The 19,576-nt window shown below is 37.7% G+C and overlaps 1 protein-coding gene across 1 annotated transcript; it reads left to right on the forward strand.

Annotated features, from left to right (window-relative positions):
* The first annotated feature begins 2,434 nt into the window (after positions 1–2,434).
* Positions 2,435–17,823, forward strand: LOC149821760 (transducin family protein / WD-40 repeat family protein). Its single transcript, XM_089980059.1, has 12 exons — positions 2,435–2,749; positions 3,703–3,918; positions 4,076–5,194; positions 6,857–6,979; positions 9,145–9,326; positions 9,411–9,642; positions 9,729–9,938; positions 10,131–10,259; positions 11,076–11,144; positions 15,135–15,257; positions 17,081–17,131; positions 17,234–17,823. Exons 1-12 carry the CDS (start codon positions 2,507–2,509, stop codon positions 17,372–17,374), a joined length of 2,838 nt encoding a protein of 945 aa, XP_089836185.1. The 5' UTR covers positions 2,435–2,506; the 3' UTR covers positions 17,375–17,823.
* The last annotated feature ends 1,753 nt before the right edge of the window (positions 17,824–19,576 follow it).

The following is a 19,576-nucleotide window of genomic DNA, read 5'->3' on the forward strand; positions in this document are numbered from 1 at the left end:
TCCTTTGAGTTTGCAATAATCAATTGATCATCAATCATGTGACAATATGAAACTTATTTGCAACTAATTATAGGTTCATAGTACAGTAAATTGACTAACTTTGCTTCTTTTGCAGCTTGTTCAAGCTCGAGAGCACATGCCCATTTTGGCATTTGCTTGTCTGCCCTCCATTGACATTTTACTTGAAAGATTAAAGCTAAGGGCATTTCATATGGTGATCCTTGGATGGTGAAAGGATATCAGCCCTCCACCTATTATTAGCCATAGAAAGATTTTGGGATATTGATTTTTTTTTTGTTAAAAATTAAAAACATATAAAATTTTACCTGTTGAGGTACCAAGGTGCCCTCTTTTATTTTTTGGGTTCTCACTATTATCAAGCCATATTATGGATTTGGATTATTGCTAGTAGGTTTCGTATGTGAAGGACAATCACAATACATGGTCACCTTATAAATTCTTTGAAATATAAACCGATTATTCAATGAATCAACATCATTTTGACTCAAAGAATCCAATTAATATATGGAGCGGGGTATGGTTTTATATGCAGCACTATCAAAGACTACAGACTCCACCCTCCAGAATATCCAGTGCCAAACATTCTCATGTTATCCAGTTGTCTGCAGCAGTGCTTGCCAAGTCTAATCTTATATCAAAACTTCAAAGATTCATTTTTTATAAGCAAGATGGGGTTAGGCAGACCCCCACAGTTATACAATGTACCATTGGGTTTTGAACTTGCAACGTCCGAGCAAAATGTGACATGCACTAACGGCTCCTACCAAACAAGTTGGTTACTTCATTGATTCTTTGATTACTTCATTGAACCCACAAAAATTTTCTCCCCTTCTTTTTGGATGTTTTAGTTTTCTACATGAAGCATTAGAATTCATACTATATTCTAATTTTGCCTTCTGGTTTCTTTTTACAATAGAAGGAATGTTCTTTGGGTACAATAATGAAGCTTATTAGATGCTACTCTCTTTTTGCACTTCTTCTACAAGGATCACAAGACTTTTCAGTTTTCACCAAAATGTTTGAAATAACTTTTTTAGTTGTTTAAAGATTTTTTTTTCAGTTTTCACCAAATTTAATGTTATATATTATTCTTTTCATTTTAACAGAAAAAAGCATAGTATTCATCATAAAATTCACAACCACCACAGCCAGGAGTTGCCCTCCAACAAATCATAGTCATAGCAAAATGCTTCAAAGCTCCCCCAACAAATGGAAAAGGGTCCTTAGAATACAAGGTAAAATCGGAAAGAAGGATCAATCCCTCAAAATTACACTCCCAACTGAAAGTTTATAAAAGAAGAGCCATCAAATAGTATTGTCTTCCCTGCTACCTACTAACCATCATTGACAACAGAAGTGAAGTGAAGCAGCAATTCTGAAATGCTCACAACACCTCTGAGAACAAGTGACACTGTCAATCATGCCACATGCAATCCTACACTGAATCTCAACTGAGATTATGCTTAATTCTACTTTGAATCTCAACTAAAACTCCAACTCTTTTCCTAAACAGCAGCAACTCAACCCTAGTCACAAAACACCAACATTCCACCATCATACTTAGAGAGAAGGCATGCAAAAACAAGAACCCAAATCATGAAAAAAAAGGAAAGAGGCATTACCAAGAAAATGAAACCAAAAATCAAATTAGAGCACCCAAAAATGAAACACAACCTTGATTTATATGCCCTTTTCCTTAACCTCTGTCTGCCCTCATTTGACATTTTACTTGAAAGATTAAACCAATTGTGCATGCTATTAGATGCACAAACTGTTGAGTCACTGTGTTATGAGAATTAAAAATACTAGCATTTCCTACACTTTTTTTTGCAAATCAAACCATGTGGATGTGTTTGACATGATGAATTTGTTAGGAATAGATAGTGTATTTTGAATGAAAAATGCTATTTTTGAATGCTTGGATATTTATGAAGATTATGAGCCATTGATTTTAAAATCATAAAAAAATCTAGTTTATGCATCAAAATTTAATGATTTAATAGTGGGTTCTTATAAAACCAAATTAGATTCATGAGAAGAGAAAAGAACAACAAAATCTATGAAAATCGTTGTTCCGGTTAGTTCTCATATTCTAGTGACTATATATAAATAAAGTTGTAGCTTGGTCTATTGATATTCAAAATCTACAGACAAAAAGTACAAATTGGTTGGATTTGACCCTGATCCAAGCCCAAATATAAGCGAGAAGTGCATCCCAAAATCTAAACCCAATCTCAGACCACAAAAAAACGTGTCGGATGAATCCGACCCTGCAGCAATTTGGATCTTATTTTAAGTTCCACAACCCACATCCAAGAATTATCAATCGGATTCGGATTGGAGGTCCGACCAAACCCGAACTCCGCCCCTACCCTCCTCTCGAGTAAGAAGGGAAGGAAAACCCTAAACCCTCTGCTACACGCGCTTCACTGAGCCTGCGCGCTCCAAACAAAACAGCGAGGCGTCAAAGAAGTAAAAGGAGAAGATGGTGAAGGCGTACCTGAGGTACGAGCCGGCGGCTGCCTTCGGGGTGGTGGCGTCGGTGGAGCCCAACGTCTGCTACGACAACGGCGGGAAGCTTCTCTTCACCGGCGCCCTCGAGCAGCTCTGCGTCTGGAACCTCAAGCAGGGCCTCTGCGTCAAGGCCCTCGCCTCCTCCTCTTCCTCCTCCAAGGGTCCCAAGGCCGCCGTTACCTCCATCGCCTGCTCCCCTTCGTCCGATTCCGCGGTAACCATCGCCTTTCGATCCCATCCTTGCACTTTTTCTCGTATTCCTTTCGATCCCATCCGCTGTTACACGAATCGATGGAGATTGTTGTTAGGCGATCGGATATGGACTTGATTCCATTGAATTGGTTGTTCAATCAAGTTCAATTGGGGAATTGAAGGTACAATAGAGAATTCCATGCAACTGGGTTGGATTTGGTGCAGACGAAACATGGTGTGTTGCCCATAGGGCTGTGCCAACTGAACCTAATTGCAGGATACACAGATTTGCAGACAGTGACCCTATGAAACGCTTCACGCTCACGATGTTGATAGTATATGAAATGTTTGCTACAATAGGGCACCTTGAGTAAATGCCTCGTTGGAAATTCAATTATCATTTGATTGAGATATAGATGGGGTGTGGAAGTTGGATAGTTCTGGCTACTGATAAAGCTGGTTGAGTGGAGATGGAGTGTAAAAGTTGTAGGTGCAATGGTTCATAACAAAGTTGTTTGTTGTTTCCTTTTTCAGTAATGGCATAATCATACTAAAAAAGAAAGCAGAAAAGACACAATCTTGTTCTGCAGAAGCATGAATAAAGATTCATGTTAAATAGAATCCTGAAATTCAAGTTGCTGATATATTGAACTTCAACTCGAGATGACCTAGCCTAGACCAAGGTTTTCCAATGAGAACATGTCCATTTCAAATTGTTTGTTGATAATGCTTATCTATTTTTAGTATTTAGTGGAACTTCATATACTCCTGCTGATGAACGGTAATGCACATTACCTATGGAGCATTAGGTTCAGTCTAGAGGGTAATAATCTGGTATCCATGTGATGGACATTTTAATGCCCAACTTGTATAACATCTGGGTCCAGTTATTTAAGTAGGCCTTCAAATTCTAGGTATCTCCCGTAATGCTTTATGAAATCTTTTAGACAATTTAAAGGTTCCATTATTTTACAGGTAGCATGTGGATATGCAGAAGGGTGCATAAGGATTTGGGATTTCATAAGAGGTACCTGTGAAACCACATTGAACGGGCATAAAGGCAGCACTACAGCTCTGCGCTACAACAAGGCTGGATCTTTGCTTGCATCAGGAAGCAAAGATAAAGACATTATTGTATGGGATGTTGTTGGTGAAGCAGGGCTTTTTCGTCTTCGAGGGCACATGGATCAGGTCCTCATTTTAATTTCTCTGATTATTTTATAGGATAGTATCTTTCAAAGGGTTGGATCTTTAATAGTAAGGTTGTAACCTCTTGCCTCGTATCTTACTACTGTCATTTGGTGTGTTCGATTAACATTGTGATGATCTTATTTTTGATGTGCTGCAGGTAACTGATCTAGTTTTCCTAGATTCTGGTAAAAAACTTGTAAGCTGCTCAAAGGACAAGTTTGCAAGGGTGTGGGACCTTGATACCCAGCACTGCGTGCAAATAATTGGTGCTCATCATAGTGAAATTTGGTCTTTAGATGCTGATCAAGAAGAGCGGTATATAGTTACTGGATCAGCTGACCAGGAACTTCGATTTTACAAGATACAATGCGAGTCTCAAGATGGAAGATCTTGTTTGCCTACAAAAGATAGTTCTGGTAATGATATTGAATCTGGCATAAACAAATGGGAAATACTAAAGCAGTTTGGAGAAATCAAGCGGCAAAGCAAGGATAGAGTAGTAACCATAAGATTTAATAAGGTTGGGAATCTTCTTGCTTGCCAAGTGGCAGGAAAGACAGTAGAGCTATTCCGGGTTCTTGATGATGGTGAAGCTAAGCGAAAAGCCAAAAAAAGAGTTCAGCGCAAGAAGGAGAAGCTTTTGAATAAAAAGGTGACAGCGTTGACTGAAAGTGGGGACGTGGCTCTTGTATCAAAAGATGATGTTGCTATTCCTATTCCTGTAGTTTCTGATGTCTTCAGATTTTTGCAAACTTTGCAAACGAAAAAGAAAATTTGCTCCCTGTCATTCTGTCCAGCTGCTCCGAAGAATCCTTTTCTGGCAGCCATAGCATTATCTTTAAATAATAACACCATAGAGGTTTATTCAGTTCAGAGTAGCTCGTCAACTAAAGTTCACACAGTTTACCTCCCTGGGCATCGTTCTGATATTCGGAGTGTTGCACTTAGCTCAGAAAACACACTGTTAATGTCAACAAGTCATGATGCTGTAAAGATTTGGAATCCTAGTAGTGGTTCTTGTCTTCGCACTATCGAATCTGGATATGGTTTATGCAGTATATTTGTTCCAGGAAACAGATTTGCACTAATTGGAACCAAAAGTGGAACATTAGAAGTTATTGATATTGGAAGCAGCAGTCGTACTGAAGTAATTGAAGCACATACTGATGCTGTCCGTTCAATTGTATCAACTCCAGATAGGAGTGGTTTCATCACCAGCAGTGCTGATCATGACGTTAAATTTTGGGAGTATCAAATTGTAGAGAGAGATGGACATGTGAGTGTTTTGCCTAGTTATTAGTTAAGTAAATTTCTTAGTGAACCTATTCACTTATCTTAGGTGCTGTATGGCAATTTTTTTCTGCATTATGTGTCTAGTAGTTTATGATAGGACATTGCAATATTGATCAGTTGCGAGTCTTGTTCTTGGCATTTTCTTGGCAGGAGAAATCCTTGGGATAAATTGAAACTACTCCCTTTTCTCTGGAAAAATACTGGGAAAATCTTGGATATTCATAGTTAACTGTGGTTTAATATTCATTAGTTAGTTGTGAATGCTTATTATTTATACCTGTACAACACTGAGTATTCTTTTTAAGCATCTTTAAGAAATCCACTCAAAGTAGTGTTGAAACTGCACAATGAAGCCTATTGTTTACTTAGTCCCATATTGATGGTGGGAGGGGAAGGGGCCCATGTCTTGGCTAATAGAAGGCCTTGCTGCTCAAACACCTCCCCCCCCACCAAATAGTTTTCAATAATTTTCACGGGAATTGTGAAAGCATAAGGGTGTATGTAAAACTGCCATTACTGCTGAATATCGCATGTGGGGTGTTTATGATAATGCCCTAATGCTGAATATAATGTAGGGGATGTAACACAATTTTTTTAATGTTTGAGTGCCTTTTGAGGATTGTTTATCGTGCTTTGATAAGAAAAACATGATAAATTTGTGAGAAATTAAAATATCACAGTATTTTAAGAATGTCATTTAAAACGTGTGTGTATATATATATATATATTGGTTTGGTATTTTATTGCATTTTTTCCATGACAAATATGAAATATCACCAATATTTGTGATTATGGAATTGCTTTTCTTCATATATTACAATGCAATATAATTTCTTCATATATTGGAAATTACCATACTTTTGGTGGGTTGAGAACTTCATCAATTGTCCAATAGTTGCTCAAAGTTTTTTTGAGTGCCTTTACTATGAACTGTAAACAGCTTTGTTTGTTAGAAAGTTGGTTGAGCAGTTTGAATCAGGAAGGTGCAAATGTTTTTCTCATAGTAAACAAATATGCAGGGTGATCGTTACAACTGATGTTGCTTGTACATTGGAGAGAGGCAATGGTTATAGACACACTTTGGGCATTCACAATTGACCAGATGTTGCTCATTTGAAAGTGAAAACCTTTTCACTTTACCTCAAGCATAGACGTTTTCATGGGTCAATGGCCTATCCATTTTGAATCTTTGGTCATGAGTGAGAATATTTACATTGGAATAAGGCAAAATCCATTAGAGAGGAAACTGGAAAATAATGCTATTTGACCACAAGAATCTTGTGAGGGTAATATAATGGATAATCTGGAATAATATTTCCTGTGTTGTGTTGGATAAAGTTGAGACTCTCTTATTAGTTATTATGTTATATGATTAGGAAGAACTAGTCCTTTTCTCTGAATATGTATGTGTTCACATGCTTGTAGCCTTGTATCAAGCAGTTTGTTATGTACTTCTCTGGACATGCATATCAGTGACCACAGCTTCTTATTCTATTCTTCATGTTTGATATCATAAATTTTGTTTTTATGATGCTGGATATTTGTTTAATTTAGGTCATTACTGTTGTAGACTATTTCAGACTCAATGGCTCATGCTCACTTTCTCCTTCGGTTTATCTTTTATTCTTTTGCTCTTTCTGTGCAGGCATCTAAGCAATTAACTGTGCATCACACAAGGACTTTGAAGATGAATGATGATGCCCTTGTAGTCAGGGTTAGCCATGATTCTAAATATATTGCTGTTGCTCTTTTAGACTCCACAATTAAGGTTCGTATAAGATTCATCTGTGCCCGTTGGAGCACTTTCTTTGAAAAAACTACTTGCTTCCCATATCCCCTTATAATATTGCCATCTTATGTAGTCATTTTACATATTTATGTTTTATGCTATACTTGTTATCTTACTAGCTTTGAACTTCTTCTTGCAGTAAGCTTGTTGAAACTGTTTTATATTTTTGACGTGTTATCATTTCTTTCATCTGTTTGCACTTGTGTATCATAGGAAGACAAGAATCTTATGCTTTACACATGGTACCTATGTCACGGGGACCCGGCATAGAGGCCACCGCATCCACTTCGACGCGATGCGACGTGGGTGCGGGTGCAGCACCCAGTGCGGTCAATGTGACCCTGGGTGCGGTCAACCTGCACCCAGGATTATTTAAAAATATATAAAATTTTGTCTCAGCTTCAGCCACGTATTTTACAAAGTTTTGAAACTTGTGCATTAAATGCTTTGAGCCACATTGTTTTTACTTTTTACAAAGCTTTGTCATAAAAAGCTGAGCCACATACATTCTTTTATATTTTTTACAAAGGGTAAAAAAAGATGCTTCACTTTAAAAATATTTGAAGTTTTGTCCCAACGTCCCAAAAATGTTGTGCATTAAATGCTCTGAGCTGTACATACATTCTTTTACTATTTTTACACAGCTTTGTCATAAAAAGATGAGCCATGTACATTCTTTTATACTTTTTACAGAACTTTGTCATAAATGCATTAATAAAAAAAGAGAATGAATTTCTGCATTAAATGGGGAGAAGTTTGCTCTAATTTCAAGCAATTATTTTAATGTTGAATGGCTGAATCCACTGGTAACCCGATTAGGCTACATACCCGATTAACTAATTGGATCTTGATTTGGTATGATTTTTTTGCTTCTAAATTTGGATCCTAATTTTTTTATTTCTGGTGAAAAACAGTTTTTTTCATTGGGAGCTTGCTTTATGGATAAGTTATATATATATATATATTAAAATATTAAAAATTATATATATATATATATATATACCCTCTCCCACCCCCGCACCCAAGCTTTTTTAAAGTGCAGCATCGCCGTACCCGCACCCGCACCTATGTGACATAGCATAGTACTAATCTAGTATTGGTAATCAGCAATCAGTTCGGCCAAGGTCTTCCCTTTCTCTAGAGCACAGATTATTTTAGATTCATCACTCCTTGTAGCATCTTGAGAATTTGTATATGATTAACAGGTCCCAGGTCTATTTTTTTCGTATTTTTCCCACGGTAACTTTATCATCAATAAATGAGCCTGTGCTTACTGAAAGCAAGGAACTGAGCTAAGCATTGTTATTACCAAGAAAAGGGGAAAGTCACTGATATATGTGGCTGTGATGCCATGTAAATCTTGGTATCTTGATGACATTTAATGGGAAAAAGATTGTGCAGCAGATGTCCCTTGACCTCTAACAATGTTTCAAGGTGAGAGGACGTGTTGTGAATATAATGAAGTCCTAATTTGGTCAGATCACAAACAATGATAAAAACAAAAATAAATTACAGCATATGACACTGGTATACATGAACCGAACAAAGTGTGCAGTTACAAGTTACAACATACCCAACCTATGCAATGATTGCAATCAACATAATAACACCACTGAAAATGCCCCAATTATTAACACGTGTTTATCTTCATGTTAACAATAACTCACTGCTGCTTTATTTTCTATATCTTTAATAAGTTTTATTGTTCTCAAAAAAGAAAACCTGAACATTATTATTTTATTGCTTGGGACCCTTTTATTTCTTTGATTGCTGATTTTGCCTTCAATGGTTCTCTAGTTTACTTAATAATAGGTATATTGTTTTCTTAATTCCCCAGTGTGCATATTGATCAAATTTCAAACTTGGTTGGGTACTTAAAGTGATTATTGGACCCCTTTCAATGCTAATCTACAAAATGGTTGAATTCTTTATTTCAGTTAATTGGTTGAATGAAGGATAGAGTTACATGAAGTTTCTTTGGTTTTTTCCATCCCAATTATTTTTCTTCCTTTTTTTTTATGCTGTCACTGTCTTGAATCTGGAAAAGGTGTTGGTTTGAGCTGCTCCTGAATTCTATCTACTTCTCTTTAATGTAATATTTTCCTTCTTGTGGTTATCTTCATGGTTGTGCTGACATCTGGCAGGTTTTCTTTATGGATTCTTTGAAGTTCTTTCTTTCTCTTTATGGCCACAGTCTCCCAGTTCTTTGCATGGATATCTCATTGGATGGTGATTTGCTAGTTAGTGGATCTGGTGACAAAAATTTGAAGATTTGGGGTTTGGATTTTGGGGACTGTCATAAATCCATTTTTGCACATGCAGACAGGTAATCTGGTTCTTTTGCTTAGGACCACTGTAAGTTACTTTGATCGAATTCGTGATTTATTGACAGTTCTTTTGTGCCAAACAGTGTCACAGCTGTGCAGTTTGTGCGTAACACACATTATGTATTTAGTGTTGGAAAAGACCGGTTGGTAAAGTATTGGGATGCGGATAAATTTGAATTGCTTTTAACTCTTGAGGGGCATCATGCTGCAGTGTGGTGCTTATCAATTAGCGATCATGGTGACTTTCTTGTCACAGGATCTAGTGATCGATCCATCCGTCGTTGGGATCGAACTGAAGAGCCATTTTTCATTGAGGTTATTTTCTCTAGTTGTTGGGCACTCAGTCATATGTATTTATATCATGCATTTATTGGAGGACTGATTGTACCTGTCTTTTGCAGGAAGAGAGAGAAAAAAGGTTGGAAGAAATGTTTGAATCTGGCTTAGATGATACGGTAGAGGGTTTATATGCTCCCAAGGAGGAACTTCCAGAAGAAGGAGCTGTTGGCTTAGCAAGCAAGCAGACACAGGAGACTCTTAATTCAACAGACAAACTTATTGATGCTCTTGATATGGCAGAGGTGGAAGCTCAACGTATTCTTCAACACAAGGTATTTTGCTATTTCAAAAGGTGATAATACGAAATAAATTTTTAATTCTCCATGTTGTCAGCATGGGAAATGTGGAAATTTCTAAATGGGCGATCTTTTGGTCTCTCTTTTCATCTAGCAGATGCTTTTGGTTTCCTTTTTTCATCTTGGTAGGTTCTTATTCTCTCACTCTCTCTCTGATGCTATTATCAGGAGGATCTAAAAGCTGGAAGGGCATCTGTTCTCCAACCTAATGTCATGATGCTTGGTCTTTCTCCGTCTGCCTATGTTCTCCGTGCTATTTCTTCAGTTCATACCAATGATCTAGTACAGGCGCTTCTGGTAAGTGCACATGTACTTATCATCTGTCTAAAATTGTGTAGAGAATTTTCAAAGGTTCAGTATTTTGATTTGGACGATTAAGCTGCTTTGTATAGATTTTATGTCTTCCTTTTTCCCATTACTTCATGACATAATTCTATTGTTAGCTGCCATTTTTAATCCGCGATGAATAAAAGATAAGCTTAATAAAACCTGATTTGCAAGTAGCAACAACATAACCACCAGGGTCCAGTGTCTAATGAATCGGATGCAATGGGTAGGATCATTTGAATTAAAATCATGCCTATTTGTTGTTAGTTTCACCATCAATATCAGAGTGAAGTTAGTAATTGACTTTGTTGTGGACAAATGATTCATAGCTAGAAGAACTAATTCTTCTGATTACGAATTTACGACTTGGTTAGACTTTGTAAGTGATTGTTGATGGTCATAGGTCAGCAATCCCATGAAGTGTATTTTCTACTTGTGTCTGTAATTTCTTTGGACTGATTCTACTAACCTGCATCTGCATTAAAAAGTGGTTCATTTTCTATTCTGCACTTTTGAATTAAGCTGTCAATTTGCTTCAAAGTTCAAACCAGGTACTGATTGTTTTCCATGTAATTGCGACTGATAGTCACATACAGATATCCTGATATCACCTCTTGTATAATGTTGATTTGATTATACCTGATAAAGATTCAACATACATACCCTTTAATTGCATTTTTAATGTTTATCTATTTATTTATTTAATTTGGTTGACTCATTTATGAATTACTGGCATGGCTATTGAAGAACACTGACCATATTAGTAAGTGCCCTTTTTATTTGCAGTTGTTACCTTTCACAGATGCATTAAGACTTATGTCCTACTTGAAAGACTGGATTTCATACCCTGATAAGGTGAGTCTCTAATGAAAATTCCATTGCACTATATTCATTGCTTGCAATAAAAATTCCATCTATTGCTATAGTCATTGTTTGCCTCTCGACTGTTGAACCCTACTTTTATGGGCAGGGTTATGTGGGTTAGATAAAGTCAATTTAGTCCTTTTCATATGCTTTTGATTTCTGCTGCCAAGCGTGCATTTGTTATGCACACCATTAGTAAGAACCTATGTGACACGTGTGCTTCTGCACCCCCAAAATACCCATGTCGACACGGTGCAACACAGGAGAGGGTGCGGGTCTGGCACCCAACATGCCCAAGTGCAGTTCAACAAGTCTCGGGTGCGGTCCCCTGCACCTGACAAATTCGGTCTAATTTTGGCTTTGATGTCCAAGTTTAAAAAACTTAAAACTTATAATTGCATAATTGTAAAATCATTTTATGGAATACATATGGGAATTTTACATATAGGCACCTAACTTATGAAAAAATTATGTTTAACTGCCTACTATTTAAAACTTTTCACTTAGGTGCCTATGTTTTCAACAAATTGCTCAAATGATCACACATATCACTTTTTTTGCTAAAATTACTTATTTGGCCTTAACCGTTTGACAACTACACAAAGTGTCAATCATTTAAATAAAAGAAATTGTTAAAAGTGTCATTCTAAATAATCAAACTCTTGCTAAAGTTATTTATTTGACCTTTAACTGCATGACAACTACAAAAAGTAGCATTCAGTCATTTAAAGAAAAGAAATGACTAAAGTGTTATTTATAGTCAACAAAGTGAAGTGATAGAAAAAGTAGCTTAAGGTGGATACATGAGTAATTTCTTGAAAAGACAGGCGTTTATATGAAAAGTTTACAAAGTAGGCAGTTAAACGTCAAGTTATTTTGCCATAAGTTAGGTGCCTATACGTGAATTCTCCAGTATATATATCAGCACCCCCACACATGTTTTTTTAAAATTTCCATGTCACATTTTGCAGATGCAACCACGCCTGCACCTATGCAACACATAGGTAACAACTGAAAAAAAGAAAAAAGGAAAAGAATGAATTTTGAGCTTGTGGAACTTTTGCTAATCTTTACTTTTGTGCAGTAGAGTCTTTTACTCTAAATTTATTTTTCAGTGGAGAGAGCTTGAAAATCACAACAATGTAGTAGTAATAGTTCTGAAAGATGCACACAGAAAGAGATTGATGTTTTAAAGTCAAATTGAATCCGGTAAGCAAATTCCACAGTAGCATAACAATGAAAGACTCAACGATATAGTTTTACTGTAACTTCCACTCAAATAGATTCATATACAACAAAACATCTGGCATTACATGACTAGTATGAGAGATCACAAGCTGGTCCTGTAGGATGAAGGGGCCTCATTGACAATAAGCACTCAAAGGATTCAGTAGAGTGCTCTAGATATCTTTGAGGGATATTTATGATATTTACAATTTTCGAGTCTTTTCCCCAACATTAGAAATCTGAAAATTTCAAAGTTTTATAGCCTTTGTTTTTTTTCATAAATTATGTCCTTATTTCCACAGTAGCATAACAATAAAGACTCAACCATATAGTTTTACTGTAACTTCCACTCAAATTGATTCACATACAACAAAACATCTGCATTACATGACTAGTATGAGAGATCACAATGTGCATCTTTTTTGAAAAACTCCAAAGAAACTTACCTTGCTGAGAAGCTCTCAAGAATGATGTCTGTGAATGTAATACTGTAAAGCAGCTATATTTCTGTCTTAGTGTCTTTCCATAGTTGATTAGGCATCCCTTTAATCCTTCTATTCAAAGGAATTCTAGATATATGTACTAAATAGGTTTAGCCTAGTTGTATAAACTTATTGCCTCGATCAAGAAGTGATTTGGCTTGGCGTTCAGAATGATTTGCATTCTAAAATGCCTCTACATTGTAACACCCTGGCTTGATGAACTTATATTTATTTTGTATCATGATGACATCCATAATTATGGCTGATTTGGAAGTACTTTAGGTCAGGAGAGACTCTTTAAAATATCTCCGTCACACTTGAATGGTTGAATTAGTTGACTTAATGTAGTTCAGGTTGAAAGAAATGAGTTGAGGGATGGGTTGCATGTTTTTTCTAACACAACCCTCATGGGTCGGGTCTGTTTGTATGTTATGAGCAGATTGTCTACAAATTCACTGAATGCGCTGCAACTAAGTGATATGGTTTTTTTTCTCTCAATTGTGAGATTTCAACTTCCCAGACTTCATGTGAATATAATATAATAATACCTATGTCACACGGCCTCGGCTAGGGAGGTGCCGCACCCGAGTCGACACACCCCGACACGGGTGCGGACACTGGTGCGGCTTCGGACTCGGCCCGGACTCGGTCAATGCCGAGTCAGACTTGGTCAACGAGTCAAGGCTGAGTCTGTCCACATTTTGGACTCAGTCAACTTTGACTGAGTCCAAAAATATCCATTTTTAGTACAAAAAAATAATTTTTTATATATATTTTTTTAAAAAATATATATATACAGTCACTGCATTGCACAGTCTGTGCAACTGTTAACATATAAAGTTTAAACATTTGAATGTCAAAACTGAACAGATCACAAAGATGTGAATGCTATAGTAAAGGGGTCATTTCAAAAATTGGACCAGTACAGATTATGGACCATTTCATAAGGTCATAGTTTCAAGTTTTTTTTCCTTTAACCATGGCCCATAGATGTGTTTACCTTAATTTTAATTGTTTACTATATATATATATATATATATATAGCCGAGTCCCCGCGTCCAAAATATTTGAAATTGCGCCTCACCGGCACCGGCACCCGCACCCGCACCCGCACCCATGTGACATAGAATAATACTAATCTGGTGATGGAATCCACTGAACACATCATAACAAAGTTTTAAGGACAGTAGTTTCAGGATGCACCATTTGCAAACAGTTGACCCTTGCTGATTCCACAATTGACTAAATTGTGTTCCTGCCAAGGTCTCACTGCCTCGGGTTTGTTAACCTCCCTTGTAAGTCTGTGACAGCTTGAGGAATCCAACTCAACATGGACTGAAGATGTTCTAACATGTAGATGTTGCAGATGCTTCACAGTGTTTCTGAGAGCCTCTCTTGTGCTACATTTTGATCCTTAGGAGGGGCTTACATTACCCCCTGTTGGGCAGGGCATTGGTTCTAGTTGAAATGTTATATGTTTGCGCATATCAGATCATCATCAGTTTTACCTATTTTGCATGTTAAGCGTGAAGATCTGCTTAGACAAGGAAACATAGTATAAATACACTATACTGACATAAATAACAATCCATAAGTTTGATACTAGACACCATTCCTTAAATAATTAGCATCACATGCATTAGTGAGTAAAAGACAACATTAACTCAAAATCATGCAGGCATACAAAAAATCCCAACATCGTGAATCATTACTTTGGAAAAAAAAACAATTATTGGTATTTATGATACAGAATTGACAGTTTGGGTGAAAAATTTCGTTGGTAACAGCTTGAGAATGAGTGTTTCAAAGGAATAGGTTGTATCTCTTTTCAGGGCCGATTAGTATGCATGCTGTGGACGCTATTTACTGTACATGCTTTCTGTTTCATAACTCAGTAAATTTTCACAGAACCTCTAAGAACCTGTAGGAGTGCTACCCTTTGCTTCTGAAGAGAATCCCTGGCATCACCTAACTACAGAATCCAAAAGTCTAAATCAATAGTTAACTCATGGTGATATGTTTCTAATATTTCTAATATTCCTAATATGACATTGATATGCTTCACAAATAAAAAATTTATGAAGGGAAATGTCCGCAGTTTTCTGAGTACATGCCTGGACGTGTGTTCATCTGTGGGGTGTATCTGTGATCTGTTGAGAATTAAAAGCATGAGAATGTTAGATTTGAAGGATATCATAGCTGTTATGAGTTAATAGGTTGAAATCTGTTCTAGTGAACTTTGTTTGCTTACTTATATTATGACTGCATACAGGTGGAGCTTGTCTGCAGGATTGCCACAGTGCTCCTCCAAATTCATCATAACCAATTGGTTGCAACACCTACAGCTAGACCAGTCATGACTCTTCTTCAGGGAATGCTTTACAAGAGGGTTAAGGTAATCTAAACTTAACTTTTGTCCAGTATGCAGCAGCGTGTGTGCACAGTTGAATGATCAGTCACAAAGCTCTCTATCTTCATTTTCATTTTCTTTGTGATCTCCGTGTTTTATTCAATTTTGTTCTGTGACTTCTTGGTATTAGGTTTTGAGAGAATAAAAATGTAATGTGCACTGAGCCTGCACATTTGATGTACTAAACCTCTTGCTTTTATTTTCTGAATTATAGTTTCAGTTTCATTTGGGGAGAGATTTTTCCTTTTTGCGTGGGTGGTTTGGGTTGGGGGAAGGCTTTGGTGTTGTTGAGGATGGGAGTTTTTTTCTGTTTTCTCTTGGGAAAAGTTATTTCGTTCGAACTTCGAAGTAGTGGGTTTGTGGTATTTGTTATGCTACAAAGATGCCGACTTGAGCAAGACACAATATGAGTACAAGACATGAGTTTGCAAAATTTTTTGGTAAGAGACGAGGACACAATTTTTAAATTTTTTAACAGATTTAAAAATAGCCTACCATGGGCTCATTCACATTGTTAGGGAGACATGTGGTTGTCCATTCTCTCCTGGACATCCCCCAATTGTTTAATCATGTGCACACCCTTAAATCGCCAAGAGCGTCTTCCTAAGTGGGTGAGGGGGTGATCATGAAGATTTCTTGTCTAATCAGGGGGCTGGTGGACATGGGTTTTGAAACCGACTTGGAATGGTCTGGTACCATGGACAGGTTTCCTCATAAAAAAGTAAAAATATCTTTTGATATTTTAAGATATACAAACATTTTTATCATCAAATATTATTAAAACTATTCAAATTATTAGAAAATAATAGAATATTGTCAGTACCTGTTGTAACGTGTTATGTTCCCTGACAGGGGACGTTAAATTGTGTGTCCCTATGGCATAGATTATTAGCTTTACCCAATACTATCCTCAAATCAGTAGGTTTTACAAAATCAAAGATGGAAAGCCTGTTTGCGTTGGTGTTCTCAGTGTCACCGATATCACCGATATTTTGAAAATATCGCAATATCATCGCTATTTCAAGGTCAGCGGATATTTTTCTTAGATTTTCAAAATATTGTCAGAATAAAAATATCGTGATATTTTTTTTAAGATTTTTAAAAAACATATATTCTTTTTATATTTTAAGTATCTTTTTTGTTTCTTTTATATTTTAAAAGTTGTTCTAATTGTTTCTTTATATTTTTGTAAGAAAAATGCTACAAAACCTATTATTTCTTGTCTTTTTTATTATTGTCTATAGTTTTAAAATTGTTTAAAGCTTCTAAGATTTTTCCAAGAAAAATCACTTTTTGAAAATATCTCCAAGAAAAACTCCCGCCGAGAAATTACCTTGAATGATACAAGTGACTATGGGCAGTGTTGTGAGAGGCGTACGCCTCAGAGGCGAGGCACACGCTCAAGGTACTGAGGCGTTGCTATGATGCGCAAATTGCCCCTCATCAACCTCCAGAATCCCCTCCTTCATCCCCAAGTCTTCCTCCTCCGCCCGATTCGTCGGCTGTGCTAACCCCAAGTGCCGGTGGATTCACTGCCAAGTGCCGGTGGATTCACCGCCACGTGCCGGTGGATTCACCGCCACGTGCCGGTGGATCCACCGCCATGTGCCGGCCAACTGCTCCTCCGCCGCTCCCTGCCTCCCCTCCCACCGCTTCACTTCCATACCAGTTGTGAGAGGCGTACGCCTCAGAGGCGAAGCGCAGGCTCAACGCCTCGCTTCGTCTCATCGCATTTAACAACCTTGACTATGGGTGTTCGGTTTGCCATTGCTATGGGAATAACTTGTCTGTGTTTGACGTGCTTTCAGGAGTGTAAAGATACGTTGGGATTCAACCTTGCTGCTATGGATCATCTCAAGGTGAGAGCAAAGCTTGCTGCAAGTCCCATCATAATGGCAATGATTGATCTTAACTGCTGATTGTTTTCTTTTTTCTTTTTTTGCCTCCACTTCATTCTACAGCAATTGATGGCTTCAAATTCTGATGCTCCATTCCGAGATGCGAAGGCTAAACTCATGGAGATACGTGCAATGTATTCAAACATGACGGGTAAGAAATCTGATGCAAAAGAGAGGAAAAGAAAAAAACAGAAATCCAACTAGGCGAATCTGGAGCCTGATCTCCTACTCCCGTGGAATCAGCAAAGTGACATTTCTATGCTCCAATGCATGCCAATTTTGTAGGGAATTTTTGAACTGTGCATACATAGAATTTTCAGCTTATGAAGGAGAATTGGCGTTGAACAGTGGAGGTTAATCAAATGAGAATACACCTTAAAAGTTAAGCCTACATTGTTTTCCTACCACCTGTGGGGCACCATAACAGAGATGGAGGAGAATTTGGAGGAAAACACAATACATCTCCCACGGGCTGGCTGCTAGCTGTTATTGTGGCTTATGTATCAAATTTGAGATTTTATTGGGTAGGCGTAAAATTCTTCTCTGTATGTGATCTAAGTTAAGCCTAATTTATTTAAAATGTATTAGCATCATGCAGGAAAATGATCATTTGTTGCCTATATTCTGTTTATGATTTCCCAAAAGAAAAGAAATCCTCCCAAGTCTTGCTTTTTGTGCGTGTTACAAGTTCTTACAGTATTGACGGGGGTTGATTTCACAACATTTGTCCCTAATATCATTGATGAATAGAAGTTCAGCCTTGCTCAGTTCCACAAAATTAACATGGTTGTCTTTAATCTTACATGCTGAAACTGCATATGATCTGAACATAAAGGCCATCAATGTTATATGGTCCAGAACTAAGGTATAAAATAGCATTTTTATCCTTTTTTTATCTTCTTATCTTATATCAAAGTAGTGTTAGTCATTTTAGAGATATACAAAACACCACCTTAACCTATCAGGCTATCAGCTATTTACAGAAAGCCACTAAACATTCAGGTTTTTTAATTAATTAATAACCCATCTTATATCATCTGATGGTCTTTTGTAAACTGAACCAACAGTTGGTGGTGCATTTTAGTCACTTTGTTCGTTTAATACTGTTAACTGAATGATTTTGGATCAAGAGTACCTTTAAACTAGGGGTGGCAATCGGGTCGGGTTGGCGGGTCAGAATAGCTCAACCCGAACACAACCCGTTTATTAAACGGGTCGGATGTGGCAAACATGAATGCAACCCGTTTATTAAATGGGTAACCCGACACGACACGGTTAACCCATTTAATAAACGGGTTGGGTCGACACTGGATTACACGACGTCTAGGGGTTTTCGAGTTTTTTTTGGTAGCTGCTGATACAGAACCTTTTTTTGTTAGAAAGGGGTTTTCTAATAGGATGCTCGTCGGGGCTCATTGCCTCGTTGGCGATGTCCTATGTCTCATCAGGGTTCATCATCGTGCTGACAAAGTTTGTTGTCATCAGAGACGCAGAAGGAGCTTTTCCTCTCTTCGGTCTCAACGATGGCCAGGCTATCGTCGACGGAAGGCTCCAAGGACCTCTTTCAGAGGCTGCCATTGCAAGGTTGTCGGTTGGTCATCGGTAAACGATGTGAGTCACCAAGCATTGCCCAATGTTTTCTTCCTTTGATCCCGATCATGATGCTAATATGGGATGGTTGCCATCGTCAGTGGCCTTTCGGCTGGCTGGCGGTGCCGGTGACCTCTGGCTGCCGCTCAGGTGACATGGGTTGGCTATTGCTCTCTTGCGGGTTGACGGGTTCATGTAAATGGGTTGACCCACCCACTTAACCCATTTATTAAATGGGTTGGTGGGTTGGCATACCCCTAACACGAACCCGACCCGTTTAATAAACGGGTTAGGCGGGTCGACCCGTTTACGACACACGAACCCGTTTAAGCCAAACCCTAACCCGGCTAAGAAGCAGGTTGGCAGGGTGGGTCGGGTCAGATTTTTCCACCCCTACTTTAAACATATATAAATTACAAATGCAGGAGGCTAAATATAATAACCAAAAGTTGAAGTCGCTTTTTGTGAATACCTGATAAGCGGTTTCTATAAATTACTCTAAATGATTTTGGGACCAAACTTGTTTTCTAAACATAAAATGATGACAAGGCAAATGACTGAATGTGATAACCAAAAACTTGCACCATTTTTGTGAATATATGACAACTTAGGTTGCTTTTGTTAAATTGCTAACGGTCGCATATTTCCTAGTTTTTGAAGGTTACAGTGGTGCGCGAGCTCGGGAAGACAAGATCATATGGTATATAACCAACACATTATCTATATTCAATCCCCACCGCACATCTCACTTGATCAAGATGGGCGTGGGCCCCACTCTTAGGGTTCCCAAGCGAGACGTGCGGTGGGGGATTGAAT

Source organism: Nuphar pumila, chromosome 11, assembly GCF_984573655.1.
Source record: "Nuphar pumila chromosome 11, dmNupPumi1.hap1.1, whole genome shotgun sequence".
Classification (NCBI taxonomy): Eukaryota; Viridiplantae; Streptophyta; class Magnoliopsida; order Nymphaeales; family Nymphaeaceae; genus Nuphar; species Nuphar pumila.